This window comes from Oryctolagus cuniculus, chromosome 5, assembly GCF_964237555.1.
Source record: "Oryctolagus cuniculus chromosome 5, mOryCun1.1, whole genome shotgun sequence".
NCBI lineage: Eukaryota > Metazoa > Chordata > Mammalia > Lagomorpha > Leporidae > Oryctolagus > Oryctolagus cuniculus.
Window position 1 is genome coordinate 130,607,099 of NC_091436.1, and position 18,641 is coordinate 130,625,739.

Consider the following 18,641-nt stretch of genomic DNA (forward strand, 5'->3'; position numbering starts at 1 on the left):
GCTGCGTCTGGCCACAGGCAGAATGGAGAGCTGGAGGAACGGGACCTGGGTTCCCGGCTGTAGCAGGCCATCGGCGCCCATGGTGGGAAATTCCTGAAGTGGCCTGAGATGAGCCACTTGGGCAGGCCAGCTCCCATGCAAGCCAGATACCCCAGGGCAGAAGTGGGCACTAGCAAAGTAGTCTTCTCCGTAACTTGTTCTCAACACCACTCACAGCTGCTGGTGGTGGCCCAAACGAAACCCCCACCCTGAGTGGGTGGAGAGATGAGGGGGCACACGAGGGTGCCGGCAGAGTTGGCTCACATCACCCCAGCTCTGCATCTGGCTGTGGTTGCAATTGGCCTCTTTGAGAACCACTTCCTCTCGCGAGCCCCACGCCCGCTAATAAGCCATTGACCTTGAGTTTGCGTCTGGGGTTGATTTGCTGCTCTGTCTGGGGGAACCCCAAGGGCCTTGTGGCTTAACAGGAAGAAATCCTCCTCATTTTAGCAGAATCGTTTTTCCTCTCCTCCCGCCACCGTTATCAAATTAGCAGGCTGCTTCTCCTCGGAGAAAATGCGGCCCTGGTCCCAGGAGGCACTGCCCATCTGCCTGTCTGATGGGTTCCGGGAGGGAAAGCAGGGATGAATGTGTGCGCGTGGTCCCTTCCTCCCCCTGTCCCTGGGAGGGTCTCTCCCACCTGGGTTGGCCGCCCAGCCAGCAGCAAGGAGCGCAGGAAGGGCGGGCCTGGAGTCTCAGCTGCAGGCCTGGGAAGTGGCCGCGTACACACTGCTGCCTCCCGTGGCCCCACTGCTCAGGCTGCTGGTGGGGCATTTGAGGGGCTTCATGCTGCTGTCCCTCTGGACGCGCAAGTGCTCGAGCCGCCAGCGCTCCCAGCTCTTCCGAAACTCCATCTGGACCTTCCGTGGGAAAAGCAGAGAAACAAAAGCCATCATCCGAACCAAGTGCCCACAAAATGGCCCCATTATTACATTAGTGGGGAAGGGAAAAAATTCGCCGCATTATATTAAGAGACACAAGTCAAGGCCTTCGGGCGCCTAAATTAATATCCCAATAAAATTGTTTATTGTTGTCTCCTATTTTCTGCCTCTCCTTGGGAGAGAGATGGGCTTGATGACCTAATTGATCTTTTCCATCTCTAAACTCTGTGATTCAGCTAAGTACCTTTTACAATCCATCACCGTATTATTTAACAGAAGGGAATAAGAGCGAGGGAGAAATGAAGGGAGACAGCAGCTGGGGAGAGAGAAGTTGGAGGAGAACCAGAATGCCCTGTCCTGCCTTCAGCCTGGGACGCAGAGAAGGGGCCAGCACAGCCCTAACCCTCGCAGAGCCTGCAACAGCCCCTCTGAGCACTCTGGGGCCTTCTATTCCGGGAGAAGAAGGGAGGGAAGGTGGGAGAGCTGGAGCAAGTAACAGAATGAAAGGGTTGTCGATGAGTGCTCCTCACCCTGGATTTGACCTAATCTCATTAGCCAGGGAGACTGCGACCATGGTGGCTCCAGCCTAGGTGACCTCAATCCCTGCTGTGTTGGGCTCTGGCCACCTCACCAAGAGATGCTTCTTCAAGAGGGCTGATGCTTGGGGACCAAACTGGTGGGCAAAAATAAATTCAGGAGTGGACACTGTGGCACAGCCAGGAAGCCGCTGCTTGGGGTGCCTGTGTCCTGCATTGGAGTTGCCTGGTCTGAGTGCCAGCTCCTTGACTGCTGCTCCAGTTTCCTGTAATGCACACCCTGGGAGGCAGCAGGTGATGGCTCAAGTACTTGGGTCCCTGCCACCCATCTGGGTGAGAAACCCAGATGCAGTTCCTGGCTTCTGGATTTGACCTGGCCCAATCCTGGCTGTTGCAGGCATTTGGGAAATAAACCATCAGACAGGGGCCGGTGTTGTGGCGTAGCAGGTTAAGCCACTGTCTGCAGTGCCAGCATCCCATATGGGGACTGGTTTGAGCCCCAGCTGCTTCACTTTTGATCCAGCTCCTTGCTGATGTGCCTTGAAAAGCAACGGAGGATGGCTAAGTCCTTAGGCCCCTGCATCCATGTGGGAGACCCGGATGAAGCTTCTGGCTCCTGGTTTTGGCCTGGCCCAGCCCTGGCTGTTTTGGCCATTTGGGCAGTGAACCAGCAGATGGAAGAGTCTCTGTGTATCTCCCTCTCTCTCTTTCTTTGTAACTCTTTCAAATAAATCCCCCTCCATTTCTCCCTGTCATTTTTTCCTTTCAAATACACATATAAATAATTTTAAAAAAACACACACAAATCCCAGGATCATCCTGGAAGCCACCCCCTTGTGGGTTTGTGGCAGTGTTGGGGCTCCCTGTGCTGCCCAGTGATTCTGGTCCCCACAGGGAGCTGGTGGGGCTGAGAGGCCTGGCCTGCTCTTCCGGGTGATGTTCCTTTTTTTTTTTTTTTTTTTTTTTTTTTTTTTGACAGGCAGAGTGGACAGTGAGAGAGAGAGACAGAAAGAAAGGTCTTCCTTGGCCGTTGGTTCACCCTCCAATGGCCACCGCGGCCAGCGCGCTGCGGCCGGCGTACCGCGCTGATCCGAAGCCAGGAGCCAGGTGTTTCTCCTGGTCTCCCATGTGGGTGCAGGGCCCAAGCACTTGGGCCATCCTCCACTGCACTCCCTGGCCACAGCAGAGAGCTGGCCTGGAAGAGGGGCAACCGGGACAGAATCCGGCACCCCGTCCGGGACTAGAACCCGGTGTGCCGGTGCCACAAGGCAGAGGATTAGCCTATTGAGCTGCGGCGCCGGCTCTGGTGATGTTCCTATACCTTGTGTTACGGGATGCATGCAGGCATTTAAACGCTGAGGTCTTGATGTTCATAGTTGATGGATTAAGGGTGTAGGGTGGATCTAGTGAGGGCATCTGGGAGGTGGGTCTGGCAAGAGGTGTTTGGGTCACTGGGGGTGTGCCCTCGGAGCCTGGCTCTCTTGAGCTGGTTGGGTCTTTGAGCTCCAGTTCAGCCTGCCTCACTGTCTGCTTCCTGGGTCACGGTGTGATGGCGCCACCCCCGCTCGCTGTGACCAGCCTCGTGGACGCAGGGCTACGGGGGCTGCCTGATCCTCAGCCATAGCCTCCTTCCTGACTGTAAGCTCAAAGAAACCTTTCCTCTCCCCAGGAAGCTCCTCTCCAGGAATTCCGAAAGCAATGCAAAGCAGACTACAACACACTGGCTGTGGGGGCGGCTTTGCTTATCCCCACCCTTGCCCAGCAGTCTTCCCCCACGGGAGGCCTGGGGCCCCCAGCTCCTCCTCCCAGGCCCGAGCCACCAGGAGGGCCGGCTGCCAGCAGCCGCAGGATGGGGGCTCTCTGCCAATCCCCCCACCAGCCCCCGTGCAAACAACCCTCCTCGCCTCCCGCGTCGCCATCCATCTCGCTAAGCCCAGCAAGACGCCTGGCGTAGTGGCCACATGCCATCCCTTAAAAGAACTTTTTCTGCACGGAGTAGAGCTGAGATGGCCCAGAGCCCGCCTGCCAGGACGGCCCCAGAATCCCGGGCAGCATCACGGGGTCCATGGCGTGGCTGGGGGAGGGAAGGAGGCTGAGCAGACACTGAGGACGGCCGTCCTGCTCTGCGCCACTTCCCAGCCTGGCTGATGTGTGCCGACAGCTGTGGTGGGGACGCTTTAGGACCTGTGGTGGCCTCCTCTGGTGCAGCTGCAGGGAGGCCACCCTTGTCGCACAGCCCTTCCACTCGGAGGGGAGGAGGGAGAAAGGCGGTAAACCGAGGCGCACTCACAGAAGCCACTGTTGAGATGGAACAGCTCACAGGGCCACCAGCAAGACTTCTCCCTCGTCCCCACTCCCTGCCCACCAGCCACCATTAGTCCCGCGGGACCACTGTCTAGTTCATCTTTTCCCCTCGGGTCACAAGTACCTGGCATTGCCATGGCAACCCTGAGTCTAGAGAGCGGTCGTGGACAGAGGCCTCAGCTCCGGAGCCACGTGTGTCTTTTGTGGTCCAGTGATGGTGACATGTCTGTCCTTGTGCCTGGAGCAGCCAGGGCATGGAACTCTCTGGGGGTGGGTTTAAAGGAACTGGATGGCCCGCTGAAAGCAGGCAGGTCCTCCAGCCTCTGGGTGGATCTCCTGGACCTGATGGCACTAGCCTGGGGAACCCGACAGGAGAGGCCACCAGGGCCTCTGACCAGGCCTGATCAGAGATGTGCCACTCTGGGGATTCAAGTTCAAGTTCTTTACCCAGGGCGGAGCAGGGGCTTGCACACAGCCCTCCCTCCTTACAAAGCTGGGCCAGTGGTGGAGGCTGGGTGGGCTGGCAGTGACCAGGTGACTGGGAATCAGGAGAAGAGGCTGCACCCGGGGTTTGGGTCGGGGGAGGCTGAGCACATGCGTGTAAGCAGGGCTGGGGAGAGCGCGTTGCTGCAACACGGCCTTGGTGACAGAAGGGAGGAGTGGGAAACGGGGGTCCAGGGAACAGGAAGGCCCCTCCGGCTCTCCTTGCGGCCTCTTTTCTCTTCCCCATGCAGGGATCCACGCTGCCTTGTTCCTGTCCCCGTCTCACCACGGGGCTGGACTGGGTGGCAGCAATGCTCAGGGCCAGGCAGCACAACACGCTGGCCGACAGCCCCACAGGTGAGCTGGCTGTGGGGGGAACCAGGGCTTGCATCCTACGGCGGCCTCTCACGGGTCGAGGGTCTTTGGCTGAGGCCCCTCAGAGTCTCCTACACTCCTCCTTCCCCCTGCCTTGGCTCACCCCTAAAACAGAGCCTGGGGGGGGCCTTGGAGCAGCCAGAATCCCACTGGTGGGCCGTGCTTGTCCTGGCACTGCCTCCCCACCCCACCCCGCCCGAGGCCTCCTGCAGCCCTCCAGCTCCGCCAGCATCTACCCACTGTGTGGGGCTCTGCATTCCATTTTGCCGAGCCTCCATGTTCTCGTCTGTAAGTCGGGGGAGCGCCTGCCATGCGGGATTGGATGTGGCAAAGCCCTTGGGCGTCTCAGTGGAAGTGATGTTTAGGAAGCGGGGGCTTCCCTCCGCCCACCCTTCCCTGCGAAGCCTGTTGAAGGGAGGCTGGAGGGACGGGACGCTCTCCTGCTCTCGCTGGCCATGCACGGCGTGCTCTGGGATACCTGCGTGTTTCCTCTGGCCCTGCAGCAGCCTTGAGGAGCCAGCGTCGCCATCAGCACCCAGCCTCCCAGGAGGGGCCCACCCCGGCTTCCCTGCCCCAGCTTTCAGTCCCCTCCCTCGATCTGCACGGGAAGAGAGGGCGGCATTCTCACGCCCATCTCTAGAGGAGGGCTCTTGCCCACCTGCACAGAGAATGAAGCGCTTGCTTCTTCAGGTCGGAATTCACGTGGATCCTGGTTCTGTCACTAGGTCCAGGCCAAACCTGGGGCAGATTTTTGTATTCTTTCCAAGCCTCACATATGAAAATATGTGAACAATGGGAATATGGAAATCCGAATTCTAGCAGGAGTTTTTAGGGGGAAAGGGAGCAACATGAGACAAAGGAGATGGTGACAGCCACCACCCCTCAGTAATTCACTCTGGACCCCCTTAACTGAGGCTGGGTTTTCCCCAAGTTCTCATAGCATTAGGGTACACCCATGAGTGTGTGTTTGTGAGAGACAGACCATGCACAGGAAACAGAAGCGATGGACAAGCTGCTTCCTCGACTCCAGCACCCCAGCGGAGTACCCGGGGGTCTCGGCTGAAAGGACTGATGGGAGTCCCCCCACCCAAGTCCAGACCAGACAATGACAGCAGCCCGCAGCATCCCCACAGCGCGTCCTCAAGCCTTACCTCATTGTTGACGAAGCAGTATAAGATGGCCACCATCAGCCCCTGGAAACAAGGTCTTGTCAGCAAGGAGGGCCCCGGCCAGACAGCCTCACGGCTCCAGCCCCACATGGTGCTCCTCCAGCTGGGCGGCCCGGGCAGAGCTGGGGCAGGGTGGTGGGAGCCTTCCCTTCTCCTCACAAGAGGGCAAGGAGGCCCCGTGTGCGGGCACCGCTCTGTCCTCCTCCAGAGTGGAGACTTTTCCCCAGCCCATCTCCATCTGTGCACTCGGAGAGCCACTGTTCCAGAACTGGGTTCTGCCAGTGAGGCCCACATGCCTGTGGGTATCTTGCGATACTCCCACAGGGCCAGGACCACACCCTCTGCATCCTCTCATGCTAGTGGAGAGCATCAGTCCTTCGCTTCGGGACTCTGTAACCCTGTAAACCTTGTTTCAGCATCTCCGAGCCTCAGTTTCCTCCTCTGTGAAATGGGCGTGATCCTGGGCACCTCTGTGGTGCTGCAAGGATTAAATGCACTGTGTGTGTTAAGTAGCTCGCAAGGTGCCTGCCTCCCAGTAGACAGCAGCTGCTACGCCAGGCAAGGTGCCCAGGGCCACATCTGGGGGCTTCTTGTCCCACGTGCTTGTGGACAACACTGACCTGGGGGTCGGGACCCCTGGGAAAACTAGATCTGGCTGGGCTCCAACCACAGACCTTTCCTTGGGTGAGGGTCCCCTGTCCTACCCATCTTCCTCGTCTGCCTGGTGCAGTGAGTGCCCCCCACTGTGAGGTCACCTGGAAGGAGGTGAAGGAGAGCTCTGTGAACAGTTTGACGAAGCGCAGGGTCCCCCGGGCGTGCTCGTCCATCACGAAGGCAAAGATGACCTCGTGGGTCCCCAGCAGGGGGATGAGCGTCAGCGTGGACTTGGCGAGCCTGGGGGCAGGGTAGAGACCTCTGCAGTCACGCCAGACCTCTCCCACGGATCTGTCTTCCCTTGCTGAGCCTGCCCTGCTTCCCACCAGGACCGGGCATCTGGGCCATGGAAACCCTGCTGCCCTAAGTACCCTGAAACAGGCCATCTCAAGGGAAGGGTAGAGGTCAAGACCATCCACAAGCCCAGGGGCTGCCCATGGATGCTTGGGAACATCAGGTCAGGCCCGGGTGGGAGAAGAGGGGCAGGTGTGGCTCCAAACTAAGCATGGGAGGCCGTCAGCCTCAGCCGGGAGGAAGAGCCCAGGGCCCCCAGCAAAGCCAGCTTGGCTACAGCACCTGCACTTGATGTCTGTCTTGCACATGAGATTGGCCTTCAGTTTGGACACCACGATGCAGATGACTCGGATAAAAATGAGGAAGTTCACCTGCAGAGCAGAGTGGGTGGGTGGCTGGGGGCCATCTCACTCTCCCCACTCCTTCCCCTGGCACCCCCACCCAGGCTGCCATGCCCACTCCCTTCATGGGCACTCACTCCAATAGCAAAGAGGATGGGCAGCCGGATGATGAGCCAATAGTTCATGTTTGAGTTCCTGGTCCAGCAGCTGGGGAGAGAGGGGCACACAGTATACAGATGCACTCTGGGAGACTTCACGATGCAGACACAGGGGCTGGCAAATGAGTACAGGTGCAGAGTGCCAGGCGTGCAGCCACCAGGAGTCACCAGCAACGCATCGTGCTCTGCAGGCACACAGCCTCACAAACACGCGCACAAATACACAATCACACACGGCCCCAAACACGCTTTCTTGGGCTACAATCACAGTCACGCATGTACTTGGCACTGTACGCAAAAGGACAGAACATTCGCTGATAGATTTTATAGGAATGCCTACAGGAGGCTCCATGCACCCCACACACCCAGCACCACTTGTCTACATACAACCAGGGCAAGGGCCAGGGAGCAGGGATTACAGAACCAAATCTGTGTGTTAAGATCCTGGTCCCTCCAATGGTTCATCCCCGCAATGGGTGGAAGCCATGGGCCCCAGGGCCAAGGAATCCAGTGAAGTTGGAGAATGATGACCTCAGCACACCTACCCCTCGGAGCAGGACACTCACCCCTCATCCTCATAGAGGTACTTGACGATGCCCCAGGGGATGACAAACAGCAGGGGGACACCTGAGAGGGAGGGAAAGACAAGAGGGGAGAAGAGCTGGCCGGCCGGCCAGAGCCCCGGCTGTGCTTGCCCAGGGGCCCCTCCCACCTCCAGCCACTCCCTGGCCTGGCCCCACCCTGCACTGTCTAGCCCTGACTCTGGACTCTCCCTTGCACACAGGATCTTCCCTTCCAGCCCCTTTCGTGGGCCAGGCACATGGTCAGGACTCGGGCCAGAGTCCTTGCTAAGACGCCAGGACACAGGCACTCAGCAGGGGGACGGGCCCGTGCAATGGTGAGGACACGCTGCATGGGGTGGGGAACCGACCAACTCTCTGATGCCCTTCTCGGCCCTTGCTTGGTGCCCCATGCACATCTCAGCCCAGTCCTACAGGCACAGGAAGTCCTTTCAGTTCCCTCTCCACCATGCACCTGCACGGGGCTGGGGCAGAAGCCTGGACTAGAGACAGGAGCCCCATCCTGGATGCTGACAGGCCGGCTCACTGTCCACAGGACAACAGCTGTAACAGCTGAGCTCCACTGGTGTGCTCCCCACCCCTGCTGCTCACATCTCTGTGTGCCCCCCCCCACACACACACATCAGCTTTGGTTTGCGTGACCAGTCACATGGGGCAGGAGATGCACCGTGTCACTTCTGAGATCAGGGTGCTCAAGACCCCGTGGCTCGTCTTGGGCTCTCTCTGATCACTCGTCCTGTGGGCAACCAGTTATCAAGCCATGAGGACATGTAAACCGCTTAGAGAGGGGCCTCCAGCCAACCTGAGCAAGGACCCCAGACTTCCTGCCAACAGCCTTGTGAGTGAGTTTGGAAGCAGATTCTCCACCCCCAGATAAGCCTTGAGACGGCAGCAATCCTGGCCGAGAGCCTGACCGCATCTGGGTTAGAGACCCCCGAGCCGGGGCCACCCAGCTAACGTGCGCCCAGGGTGCTGACCATAGAAGCTGTGAGACAACTGTTGCTGCTTTCGGCAGCCAAGCTTTGGGCTCACCCGCTATGCAGTGAGAGCTAACTCAGAACTGCAGTCCAGCTCGTCGAGGGCAAAGGCCAGGCCTCTCTCCTCCCGAGCTTCAGCGCCCAGCTCACCCTGTCAGCTCAATCTCATTGGTTATTGTTAGGATGGGTGTTCAGACTAGCAGTTAAGATGCCAGTTTAGAGACCCGCGTGCTGGGGTCGGTGCTGAAAGCCACTGCCTGTGATGCCGGCATCCCTTTGGGGCATCATTTGGAGTCCTGGCTGCTCTACTTCCAATCCAGCTCCCTCCCTGCTAATGCACCTGGGAAAACAGCAGAAGATGGCCCAAGAGCTTGGGCCCCCGCACCCATGTGGGAGACCTGGAAGAAGCTCCTGGCTCCTGGCTTTGGCCTGACCCAGTCCTGGCCATTGCAGCCATTTGGGGAGTGAACCAATGGACTCTCTGCCTCTCGAAAGAATGAACAAAAATAAAACAAAGTTGGATTGTGCATCCTCACATGACAGATGACAGGTTGGTCAGGAACAGAGGTCACAGTTGGGACTAGAATCCAGCGCTGCCACCCTACCCCCGCCCCAGCCTCCTTCAGTGTGTGGCTGGAGGTCCCTGTGTGTGCATGTATGGCGTGGGGGGGGTCTCCTCCAGGAGCACACCTCCAGGGCACAGCTGCCTCACAGCCTTTGCCATCACCATTGTCGACTTCCTCTCTCATCGGTGCCTACTCAGCAGCAGCTCGGGGCCTGGGGCTGCTGGGTCTGGCCGCACAGGGTGGGCTGGAGGGGGCGAGCAGCCTTCTTCAGTAGATCTCTCGCGCCTTGCCCACCTGGTTTTATACCACCCTGACTTCCACACACCCACGATGCTTTACTAACAGGCTTTCAGGAGAATGGACAAGGCCCTGACCCACAGCGTGGGCCCTGCCACATAGCAGATGCTTGGTGAGAACGGAATGAATAAACGAACTCAGAGTGAGCCGATATCTCAATGAGAGGAGGGATATGCCAACGGGGCAAGAAGATGCCGGCTCCCCGAGCCACACGCGTGAGCAGAATCTTCCTTCCCGGGCATGCCCAGCCCCCAGCTGGCCTTTCTCTCTCGTTATCAGCCAGACCCAGTGGGCTTCACGCACCCATCAGCATCTCCTTAACAAGCCTCCTTAAGCAGCACAGGCACAGCCCCGCTGCGTGCGAACACCGCACGCTCCCTGCTGGCTTCATCTTTTAGAGAGCCAGCAAGACAAGCTGGAGAAACAAAAGCTCAAATTAAGACACACGGAACTGGCTCCATAAAGTGATGGTTCCTCGTGCCTCACTGCCCTCCCCTCCTGTGCAGCCTGCTTGCGGTGGGCTTCTGGGGGGGTCACCCACCTGCCCGCAGCCTGCAGCAGAAGCTGGCATGCCTTGTGGGGGCTCTGTGGCTCTCCTGGAGTCCCAAGTTCACTTCTTCTGTTTGCATGTGAGGCCAAAAGTTTCCTAAGCATCCCAACTCCGGCCAGGAGGGCCTCCTGGCCTCAAAGCAGAGGTCTCAGTTCTGTGAATCTTTCTCTCCTTCTCTCTCCGTCTTTGCCCTCTGTCTGCCCACCCCGAGTCCTCAAGGAAAAGATGTTCCAGCTGTGCAAGGGTGCCCCCTAGATCCTGCCCTCATGCCCCCATAGACCCCAAGCCCTGAGCTAGGGTGTGGGGTGGCAGAAAAGGGTTGGTGCCTCCCCTACCTCCCACTGAGCAACCTCCAGGGTACCCCGTGTCCCCAGCAGCCCCCAACCAATCCCCCCACTCCTCTGCACTCAGCACATGGTCCCTCGATTGTGCCTGCCCTCAGGTCGCCATGGTGACAGGTGCGCCCAGTGATGATGCTATTTCCCAGAAAAGGCAGATGCAGTCCCCCACCCCGAGGCCAGCTTTCCTCCTGCTCCCCCTGCCCATGCCTCCTCCCCCCTCACCCAGAGGAACTGCAGGGCTCGCCTCTGCCCGTGGCCTGTCTGAAAGCCCCAGGAGGGGGGTGAGGAAAGGCTCAGCGGGGTGGGGGCTGGGCCCGGATGAGGAGGAGGCAGGGAGGAGCAGGGCTCTGTGTGCAGAAGCCAGGTCCTCCCGCTCATCGGCACGCGGGGCCTGCAGGGGCCTGCAGAATGCAGCACAGGCCCGAGTGGGAGCAGGCAGGGGTCCAAGGGAGCAGGGTGTGTTCTGCCTGCAAGGCCCTGCCCGTCTCTGGGTCTTGACGCCGTTGTGACACTGGTCACACCCCAGCCGCTTTAGGGCCCCTCTGCAGCCATGGTGCTCTGCAGAGCAGTGGGGCTGGGCTCTGAGAGGGCACAGAGCCACAGGCAGGCTGGCCGCCTGGTGAGGGGAGCATGCTCCCAGAACGTTCCTTGGCCAAGAACGGCCTTGCAAAGGCTCAGAGGCAGGACCAGGGTCCAGGGAGATGGGGTGGGGGGTTGTGAAGGAAGAGTCTGGCCGTGACTGAGCTGGGACGGCCCTGGAGGTCAGGGGCCAGCAGGGGCACAGCAGCCTGCTGCCTGGTGAGAGAAGGAGTGAGGGGAGTGAATGAGCAGCAGGATGGGGCGGGGGAGGGGGGTGTGCAGCCGGGGTGGGGGCGGGGGATGGGCAGACCAGGGAGGGCCAGAGGGCCCTCTGTGCCCACAGCTGGTGGAAGCTCACAGGCCCTTCCAAAAAGGACCGCCCATGTGCCTCCCTGGTTGTGCAGAGGGTCCCGATCCCCTGCCTGGCCTGAATTCTGCACCTACTGTGACTCCCACGTGGCGAGAGGCAGAAACACAGCCAGAAATGTTCCAGCAAAAAAAAAGACATGATGGTTCCTGGCAAACTTTTTTGGCTAGAACATTTCCAGCTGGGCTCCAGGCAAATCCGTGGCACAGCCCCTTCCTTGGCCCGTCTCTGCCCGGCCCACCCAGCCTGGCTCTCCCCAAGCCTCCTCCATCACCATCACGAGACAGGGCAGCCGTCTCCACCCTGAGGCCCAGGACTCACCTCTTCCCTCAGGACTGGCTGTGGGGCTCTGTCCCCATAGTCATGACTTTCAGTGGCGTAGGGAGGGGGAGAAGGGGGCAGGGTTTGGCCAGGGAGGGGTGGACCTTCCCTTAAGGGAGGAGAGTCACGCAAGGCGGGGAGAACAGAGGTTAACCACGCCCCTCTCTGCCAGTGTTCTACCTGTGCCCAGTGGGGCTATCCACAGAGCCAGGGTCTGCTACCCGCATGCCATGGAGCCGGGGTGGGTGGAGGAGTGAGGGGGACGACAGTGGCCTTACCCCAGCCGATGCTCAGGTACAGTTTGAAGATGCGCTGCTCGGAGAAGACTGCGAAGGCCAGCAGCGTGTACAGGTACGCGCCCTCCACCAGCAGCCAGTAGTAGTTGGCCGCCACGCAGTACTGCATGAGCAGGAACACCAGGCGGCAGCCCAGAGAGTCCTGGGGCACAGGAAGGGGGCGCTGGAGCCGCAGCTCAGGGTCGGCCTCTCCCCGTGCCCCTCCGGGTACAGCAGGCTATGGTTCCTGCAGGGTGAGCGGCCTCACCCCCTCGGGCCAAGGCCGGGGCTAAGAACTCTGCTTTGGCTCGTGGAGCCCTCACTCTCCCCATGCCAGTGGGAAGCAGCCTCAGAGGGGTGACTTCCCCCAAATCACACAGCTGGGCCAGGGTGGAGGGAGAACTCCCCAGGGCAGGGTCTCCTCCCTTAGACTGGAGCCTCCCAGGTAGACTGCCGCTTCCATCAAACTAGGGGCTGGCTCCCCGAGGGCCAGGGCTGGGCAACTCTTGCCTTTCCACGTCCAGCCCTGGACGGGTGGCAGCGGCAGCAGTTCACCGGCCGTGCCCTCCTCCCCACCCCCTCCCGGTCACGCCACCCACCTGGTAGGAGAGCAGCCCGTCCCACTGGTGCTGCTGGGCGGCCGTGCTGTACATCCACTTGAGGGCCGCGTCCTTGATGAACACAGACAGCGCGCGCAGGATGAAGGATGCAAACAGGTTCAGGTGGATGTAGTTGCGGGTGCAGTGCAGGTGTCTGGGGGAGAAAGCAAAGCGCTTCCCTGGCAGGACGGCCGGCGCTGCTGGGCTGGCACACGCACCAGGCAGGCTTCCGAAGCTGCTGGCGCTGGGACTGCGCCCGTGTCTTCCCTCCTTTGTGAATGCTCTTTTTCCGCATAACCTTGCACATCCTTCGGGTCCAACCCAAGTCCTGCCTCTCCCTGATGCCCTCAGCTGCTCACCTATTTCCCATGCTTCCCACTGTAGCATCTCCTTTCCGCAAAGCTGGGTGCAGCCTGAGAGGCTTGTTGCGGGGGGGTGTGCTCAGTCTCCCCAGTGGGGCTCGGCTTCCCCAGTGGGGCTCGGCTTTGCTTCCTTGGGATGGAGCCCATGGCTTAGACACTGCTGGCCCGCCTCGGGAGCCACGCAGGAAGTATGGGAAGAATACCATCCCAATATCCTCTCATGCCAAAAGGTGAAGCCAGCTGGAAACACAAGGGCATTTCTCAACCTGCTGGTGGCTCTCTACCTAGCTGGTAGCAGGCATCACTGTCGAGTGAGAAACTTCGGAGCCTTTCCACGGATGTCTGCGAACCTCGCTTCCATTCACTGCGATGATAACAATGCAAGGGACAAAAGGCGTAGAACTGAAACCAGATGGTCACTATTGGAGACGGCAGACCAGCTGCCTGTCAAATCTAAGAATCCATAGGTAAATTATTAGAATGAGTAAGAGAGTTCAGGGTTGTTAATATACATTGGCAAGGAATGATTCAAGAGGAAACCTAAAAAGTTATTCTTTTACCATAGTTTTTTTTTTTTTTTTTTTTTGACAGGCAGAGTGGACAGTGAGAGAGAGAGAGAGAGACAGAGAGAGAGGTCTTCCTTTTTCCATTGGTTCACCCCCCAAGTGGCCACTACGGCTGGTGCACTGCGCCGATCCGAAGCCAGGAGCCAGGTGCTTCTCCTGGTCTCCCATGTGGGTGCAGGGCCCAAGCACCTGGGCCATCCTCCACTGCACTCCCTGGCCACAGCAGAGAGCTGGACTGGAAGAGGGGCAACCGGGACAGAATCCGGCGTCCCAACTGGGACTAGAACCTGGGGTGCCGGTGCCGCAGGCAGAGGATTAGCCTAGTGAGCCGTGGCGCCGGCTCGTTTATCATAGTTTTAACTGAGTACCTGGAAATACGGACGGCAGAAGCTGGGCAGGCTCGTTACGGAGCGTAGCATCAGGGTGGTTTTAAGTGAATGGGAGATGCAAAGATGCACAGAATGACTCACTACCTTGAAGAAGTCTATTTGTTCTCCCCACGTTAACTGAGGAACTCAATGCGGCTACAATAAAAATTCCAACTTTTTTTTTCTTTTGGTCACGGAGCTTTAAACACTTTGGAAGGAGAGCTGAGGGCCGGTAGTCCAGCAGCTCCTAAAGAACGGCACGTGGGGCCCTTGCTGAAAGAGAACTGCGACTTCTGATAACTCCCCAGAGATGAGGCCGCACGACGTCGGGACGGAGGCAGCCACAGGACCATGGAGAAGCACACAGCGGGCAGAAACCCACCCCGGGGTACTTGGAGAGACCCTCGCTGTAAGGCAGGGCGGTGACAGCAAACCCAGCAGGAGAGAATGGGCCCGCAGTACCTGGCTCTGAGGCCACGTGGGGAAAAATGAAATGGAATCCCTTATTGCCATCCACACGAATGTACACGCCAGGTGGCTCAAAGACCCACCAGTGGGGAGCAGACCTGAAAGACAGTGCAGGCAGCTCAGCACAGCAAAGGCTTCTTAAACAGGACCACAGAGAAATTTGGTCTTTGGAGACATTTAGTAGACCTTTCTAGCCAACTGACAAAGCTAAGTTCTATCAACTGACAACACTTATGGATAAGCTTGATTTATGGGTAAAAATGGACAAACTGATCAATTTTTGCATAAAAGACATCATAGAGTGAGTGAAAAAAATAAGCCACAGACTAGGAGAAGGTTTATTCTAGGTTTGCATGAAGAACAATGATGGGGCCGGTGCTGTGGCATAGCGGGAAAGGATGCAGTGCCAGCATCCCATATGTGCACCAGTTCGAGTCCTGGCTGGCTGTTCCACTTCCGATCCAGCTCCTTGCTAATGTTTCTGGGAAGGCAGTGGAAGATGGCCCAGATCCTTGGACCACTGCACCCATGTGACAGACCTGGGTGAAGCTCCTGGCTCCTGGCTTCAGCCTGGCCCAGCCCTGGCCGTTGTGGCCATTTGGAGAGTGAGCCAGCAGATAGAAGATCTCTCTCTCTCTTTAATTCTGACTTTCAAATAAATAAATAAATAAATCTTTTTAAAAAAAGAATAATGAATGCTTAAAAGAAAAAATACAATAAAAAATAAGTACAGGATATGAAAAATCAATTCACAGAATAAAATATGCAAAAACGCTTTCTCTCTCTAGGAATCTGAGATATGCAAATTAAACTCTGAATGAGATATTTCACACATTTCAGATTAGCAACAATTAAGTCTGAAAATACTAAATACTGGTGAAAACACTCAGCAAAGGGAGCTCTCTTTCATCACTGGGGAGAGGGCAGATTGGTCTGATCTTGAGAAAACAACTTAGCAGCCTCTAGTACCCGTGCAACAGCAGGTGGATTTCGGATTGCACAATTCTACTTCTAGCTACAGATGCCAAAGCAGCACCCACAGGCAAGAATGCTCATTGTAGCAAACTTTGTGATTGAAAAAGAAAAAACAGGAAACACACCACAAATGTCCAGCAAAAGGATGACAGATAAATAAGAGTGCTACAACAATGGAATAGGAAGTGATAGGTTGAAAAAGGATGATTTGTATCTATCTATGTGAATGAACCTCACAAAAAAATGGGACCCCTGAAAAAATTGTAGAATATGTACAACACGCTTTTAAAACACACAAAAGCATACTACGTGTTCCTGTAGATGCTTACAAACGTGCAAAAGTATAAGGACATGGGTGAGAATTGTAAGCAGAACATTCAGGGGGTGCCTCTGGTGGGGTGGGGGCACGGAGAGCAACTGTATGGGCTGCTTTATTTCTTAGGCTGCATGGTGTGTGCCTGGGCAATCATAGTGTGAGGCTGCTTCAAAAAGTGCATAGGAAAAGGGAATTAAAACCCAAGTCTGGGGGAGACATTTGGTGCAGTGGTTAAGTCGCCACTTGGGAAGCCTGCATCCCGTATGCGGATGCCTGGTTAGAGTCCTGCCTCCTCTGCTTCCCACCCAGCTTTCTGCTAAAGTGCACCCTGGGAGGCAGCAGGTGATGGCTCAAACATCTGGGCACCTGCCACCCATGCAGGGGACCCAGAATAAGTTCCAGACTTCTGACTACAGATTGACCCAGCCGTGTCTGTTGCAGGCATTTGGGGAAATGAACTAGTAGTTGGAAGACCTCTCTGTCACTCTGCCTTTCAAATGAAATGAAAATAAATGTAAAAACTTTTAAAAAGATAAATTTATTTTGGTGAAAAAAATTTTGAAATCCTTGCACGTTTTTTTCCATGAACTTTTTGAGGACTCCTACTTGTCGCTCCCCGTCTTCGTGGAGGAACGACACAGGACCCTGCGCTGTTCTTTCATCTGCTCGGCCCTCCCCGGGTTTGCTGCTGGTTCTTCCCGGGTTGGCTACCGTCCCTTCCACCTCCGTGGAAGGGCGGTTCCCCCTGCCACTTTCCCCACTTCCGCGGGGGAGTGGCACACTGCCGGCCGGCTCTCTCGGGGGCTGCACAGGTGTTCCTTCAGATAGATGTTCCTGGTGCATGTTGTCTCTCTCCTCCTTTATAGTCCTATTCCACCAATCCCTACTCTGCTACCCACACGCCGAGTACACTGCTCTCCTCCAATCAGGAGTAGCTCCTGCAGCTTGTCAAGTTGGTGAGAGGCAGCTGGGTAGAAGCTGTTTGCTCCTCTCCCAGCGCCATATTGTGGGAGAGCAGATGTATAGAATAAGTCTTAATTCCAGTAACAGTATAGTCCAAGTTGCTCCCCACACCTACTAAATGATTTCAAAGTTTTTTTCTTTACACTACAATAAGTTGATTGTTTAATTTCTTTTTTGCACAAAGGTTTTGAAATGCCCTTGTATTAGTCACTGTACTTCTGAATCTCTGAAATTTCTCATGATAAAAAAAGAGAATATTCATCCAGCACCTGCATTTATTAGGCACTGACTGTGTGCCCTGCACTGTGCCACGTGCTACAGGGACAAGATGAGCAATTTCACTCAGAACTCCCTCTGTCCTTGAACCCAGCTCCCTGGCACACCCCAGAGTGGGTGGGGGCACCTGGGACTCTGCACTCCAGCTCCTGGTCTGGAGGAGATCTCTCAGCAGGGACAGACCTCAGGAAGAACTCTCCCACTCCAAGGAGAGCAGAAGCGCTAATCTCTGAGACCTTTCCCAAAACCACTGAATTCTTGAGGATTGAAGTTACCCCTGCTCACTGGAACAGACCTCCCAGCGTTCTCCATTACCCTACCATCCACCCTTCAGGTTGGAGTATGTGTGCGTAGGGTGGCTGCCACTCTGCAGTATACAAGGTGCTTCAACAAGTTCATGGAAAAATAGAATTAAGAGATAACTTTATTTTGGTCCAAAACTTTGAAATCCATGCATAATTTTCTTATACCATACATTTTTTATGAACTTTTTGAAAACCTCTGCATGCTTGTGTTTCCTCTCTTTTTTGCACCATAAGAAATGTATTTTTTTTATCTATTGCATTTCTCACTACCTTTGGAGGTACTCTGCAATGCACTTCCACAGCAGATGAGACTAAGCACACAATACCACATCCTGGGCCTTCCCCCTCGGGCTCCTGAGAGAAGAACCTGCTGTGTTGTTACTTTGGCCCAGTGTCCCCTCCCCTGTCTGGGGCAGTGAGGACAAAGCAGCCCCTGGCCAGGTCCAGGGCCCCCCTACCTGAAGCCGAGGAGGATGGCTGAGGCGATGACCAGAGCGGAGAAGGACAGCGCGTAGCCCACCGTGTAGATGATGTACAGGGACAGCAGCTGCTCCTCCGGGGAGCTCTGTGCGCACACGGGGGACATGAGTGCGTGTGGCAGCAGCCATGGCCTCCTTTCTCAGGGGACAGGGATGGCGGTGAGCCCCCATAAGGCCTCGTGTGGACCCCAGAACCAAGGAAGAGAAAAACCTACAGATTTCTAGAGCCCTGTCCCAGGCCGCGGAGGTGGTCAACCCCCCCCCCCCCCCAAGAAAGTGTGGCCTGCCAAGCCTGCAGAGGCAGGGGCATGGGAGAGATGACCACAGACGGGCCTGTCTGAAGCCCACGAGGTGGAGACCCAGCTACCCCTCCATGACTCAGAACCCATCTCCCACTCACTTTCTCCCCGCGCCTGGACTCCTCGCACTCCGACAGGTCCCTCCAGGGCAGGCTGGAGTTGTCCTTGTGCAGCCAGTGGCCCTCGGCCGTGCAGAAGCGGTACACATGGCCCTGCAGCACTGGAGTGGGAGAGCAGGGAGCTGAGCCTCTGCCCAGAGCTGGCCAGACAGCCCCCTTCCCCATCCTCAGGGCCACCCTGCTCCCCCAGAGCTCACTCTACCCCCTTCCTCCCCTGCACGTGCCCTATGGTCCTGGGGACTGGACCGGGGGCACCAAGGTCAGCATGGTCCACCCACATGCTCAGCTGCTCCTCCTGGTCACCAGGGAAAGCAGCTGGGTGAACACACGGCTTGGAGAGGAACCCAGCTCCACGTCCCCGTCCCCAGCCTCTAATCACACCGACAAGGCCTGGCGCTGACCAGCAGTAGCCCTGACAGTCTCACAGTCATCAGCTATGGCTTCTGATCTTCTCCCTC

At 57.1% G+C, this 18,641-nt stretch overlaps 1 protein-coding gene across 1 annotated transcript in view; it reads right to left on the reverse strand.

Moving 5' to 3' along the window:
• Positions 1-601: 601 nt before the first annotated feature.
• The window catches only part of GLP1R (glucagon like peptide 1 receptor), a 34,524-nt gene continuing 16,484 nt past the window's right edge, over positions 602-18,641 (reverse strand). Inside the window, exons 4-13 of the mRNA XM_002714692.5 lie at positions 18,166-18,284; positions 17,745-17,851; positions 12,688-12,841; positions 12,092-12,251; positions 7,801-7,861; positions 7,214-7,283; positions 7,018-7,106; positions 6,543-6,681; positions 5,770-5,811; positions 602-899 (exon numbers count right to left, since the gene is read on the reverse strand). Coding sequence (XP_002714738.2) covers positions 735-899; positions 5,770-5,811; positions 6,543-6,681; positions 7,018-7,106; positions 7,214-7,283; positions 7,801-7,861; positions 12,092-12,251; positions 12,688-12,841; positions 17,745-17,851; positions 18,166-18,284 — 1,106 coding nt within the window. The 3' untranslated portion in view covers positions 602-734. The remainder of the gene's footprint in view (positions 900-5,769; positions 5,812-6,542; positions 6,682-7,017; positions 7,107-7,213; positions 7,284-7,800; positions 7,862-12,091; positions 12,252-12,687; positions 12,842-17,744; positions 17,852-18,165; positions 18,285-18,641) is intronic.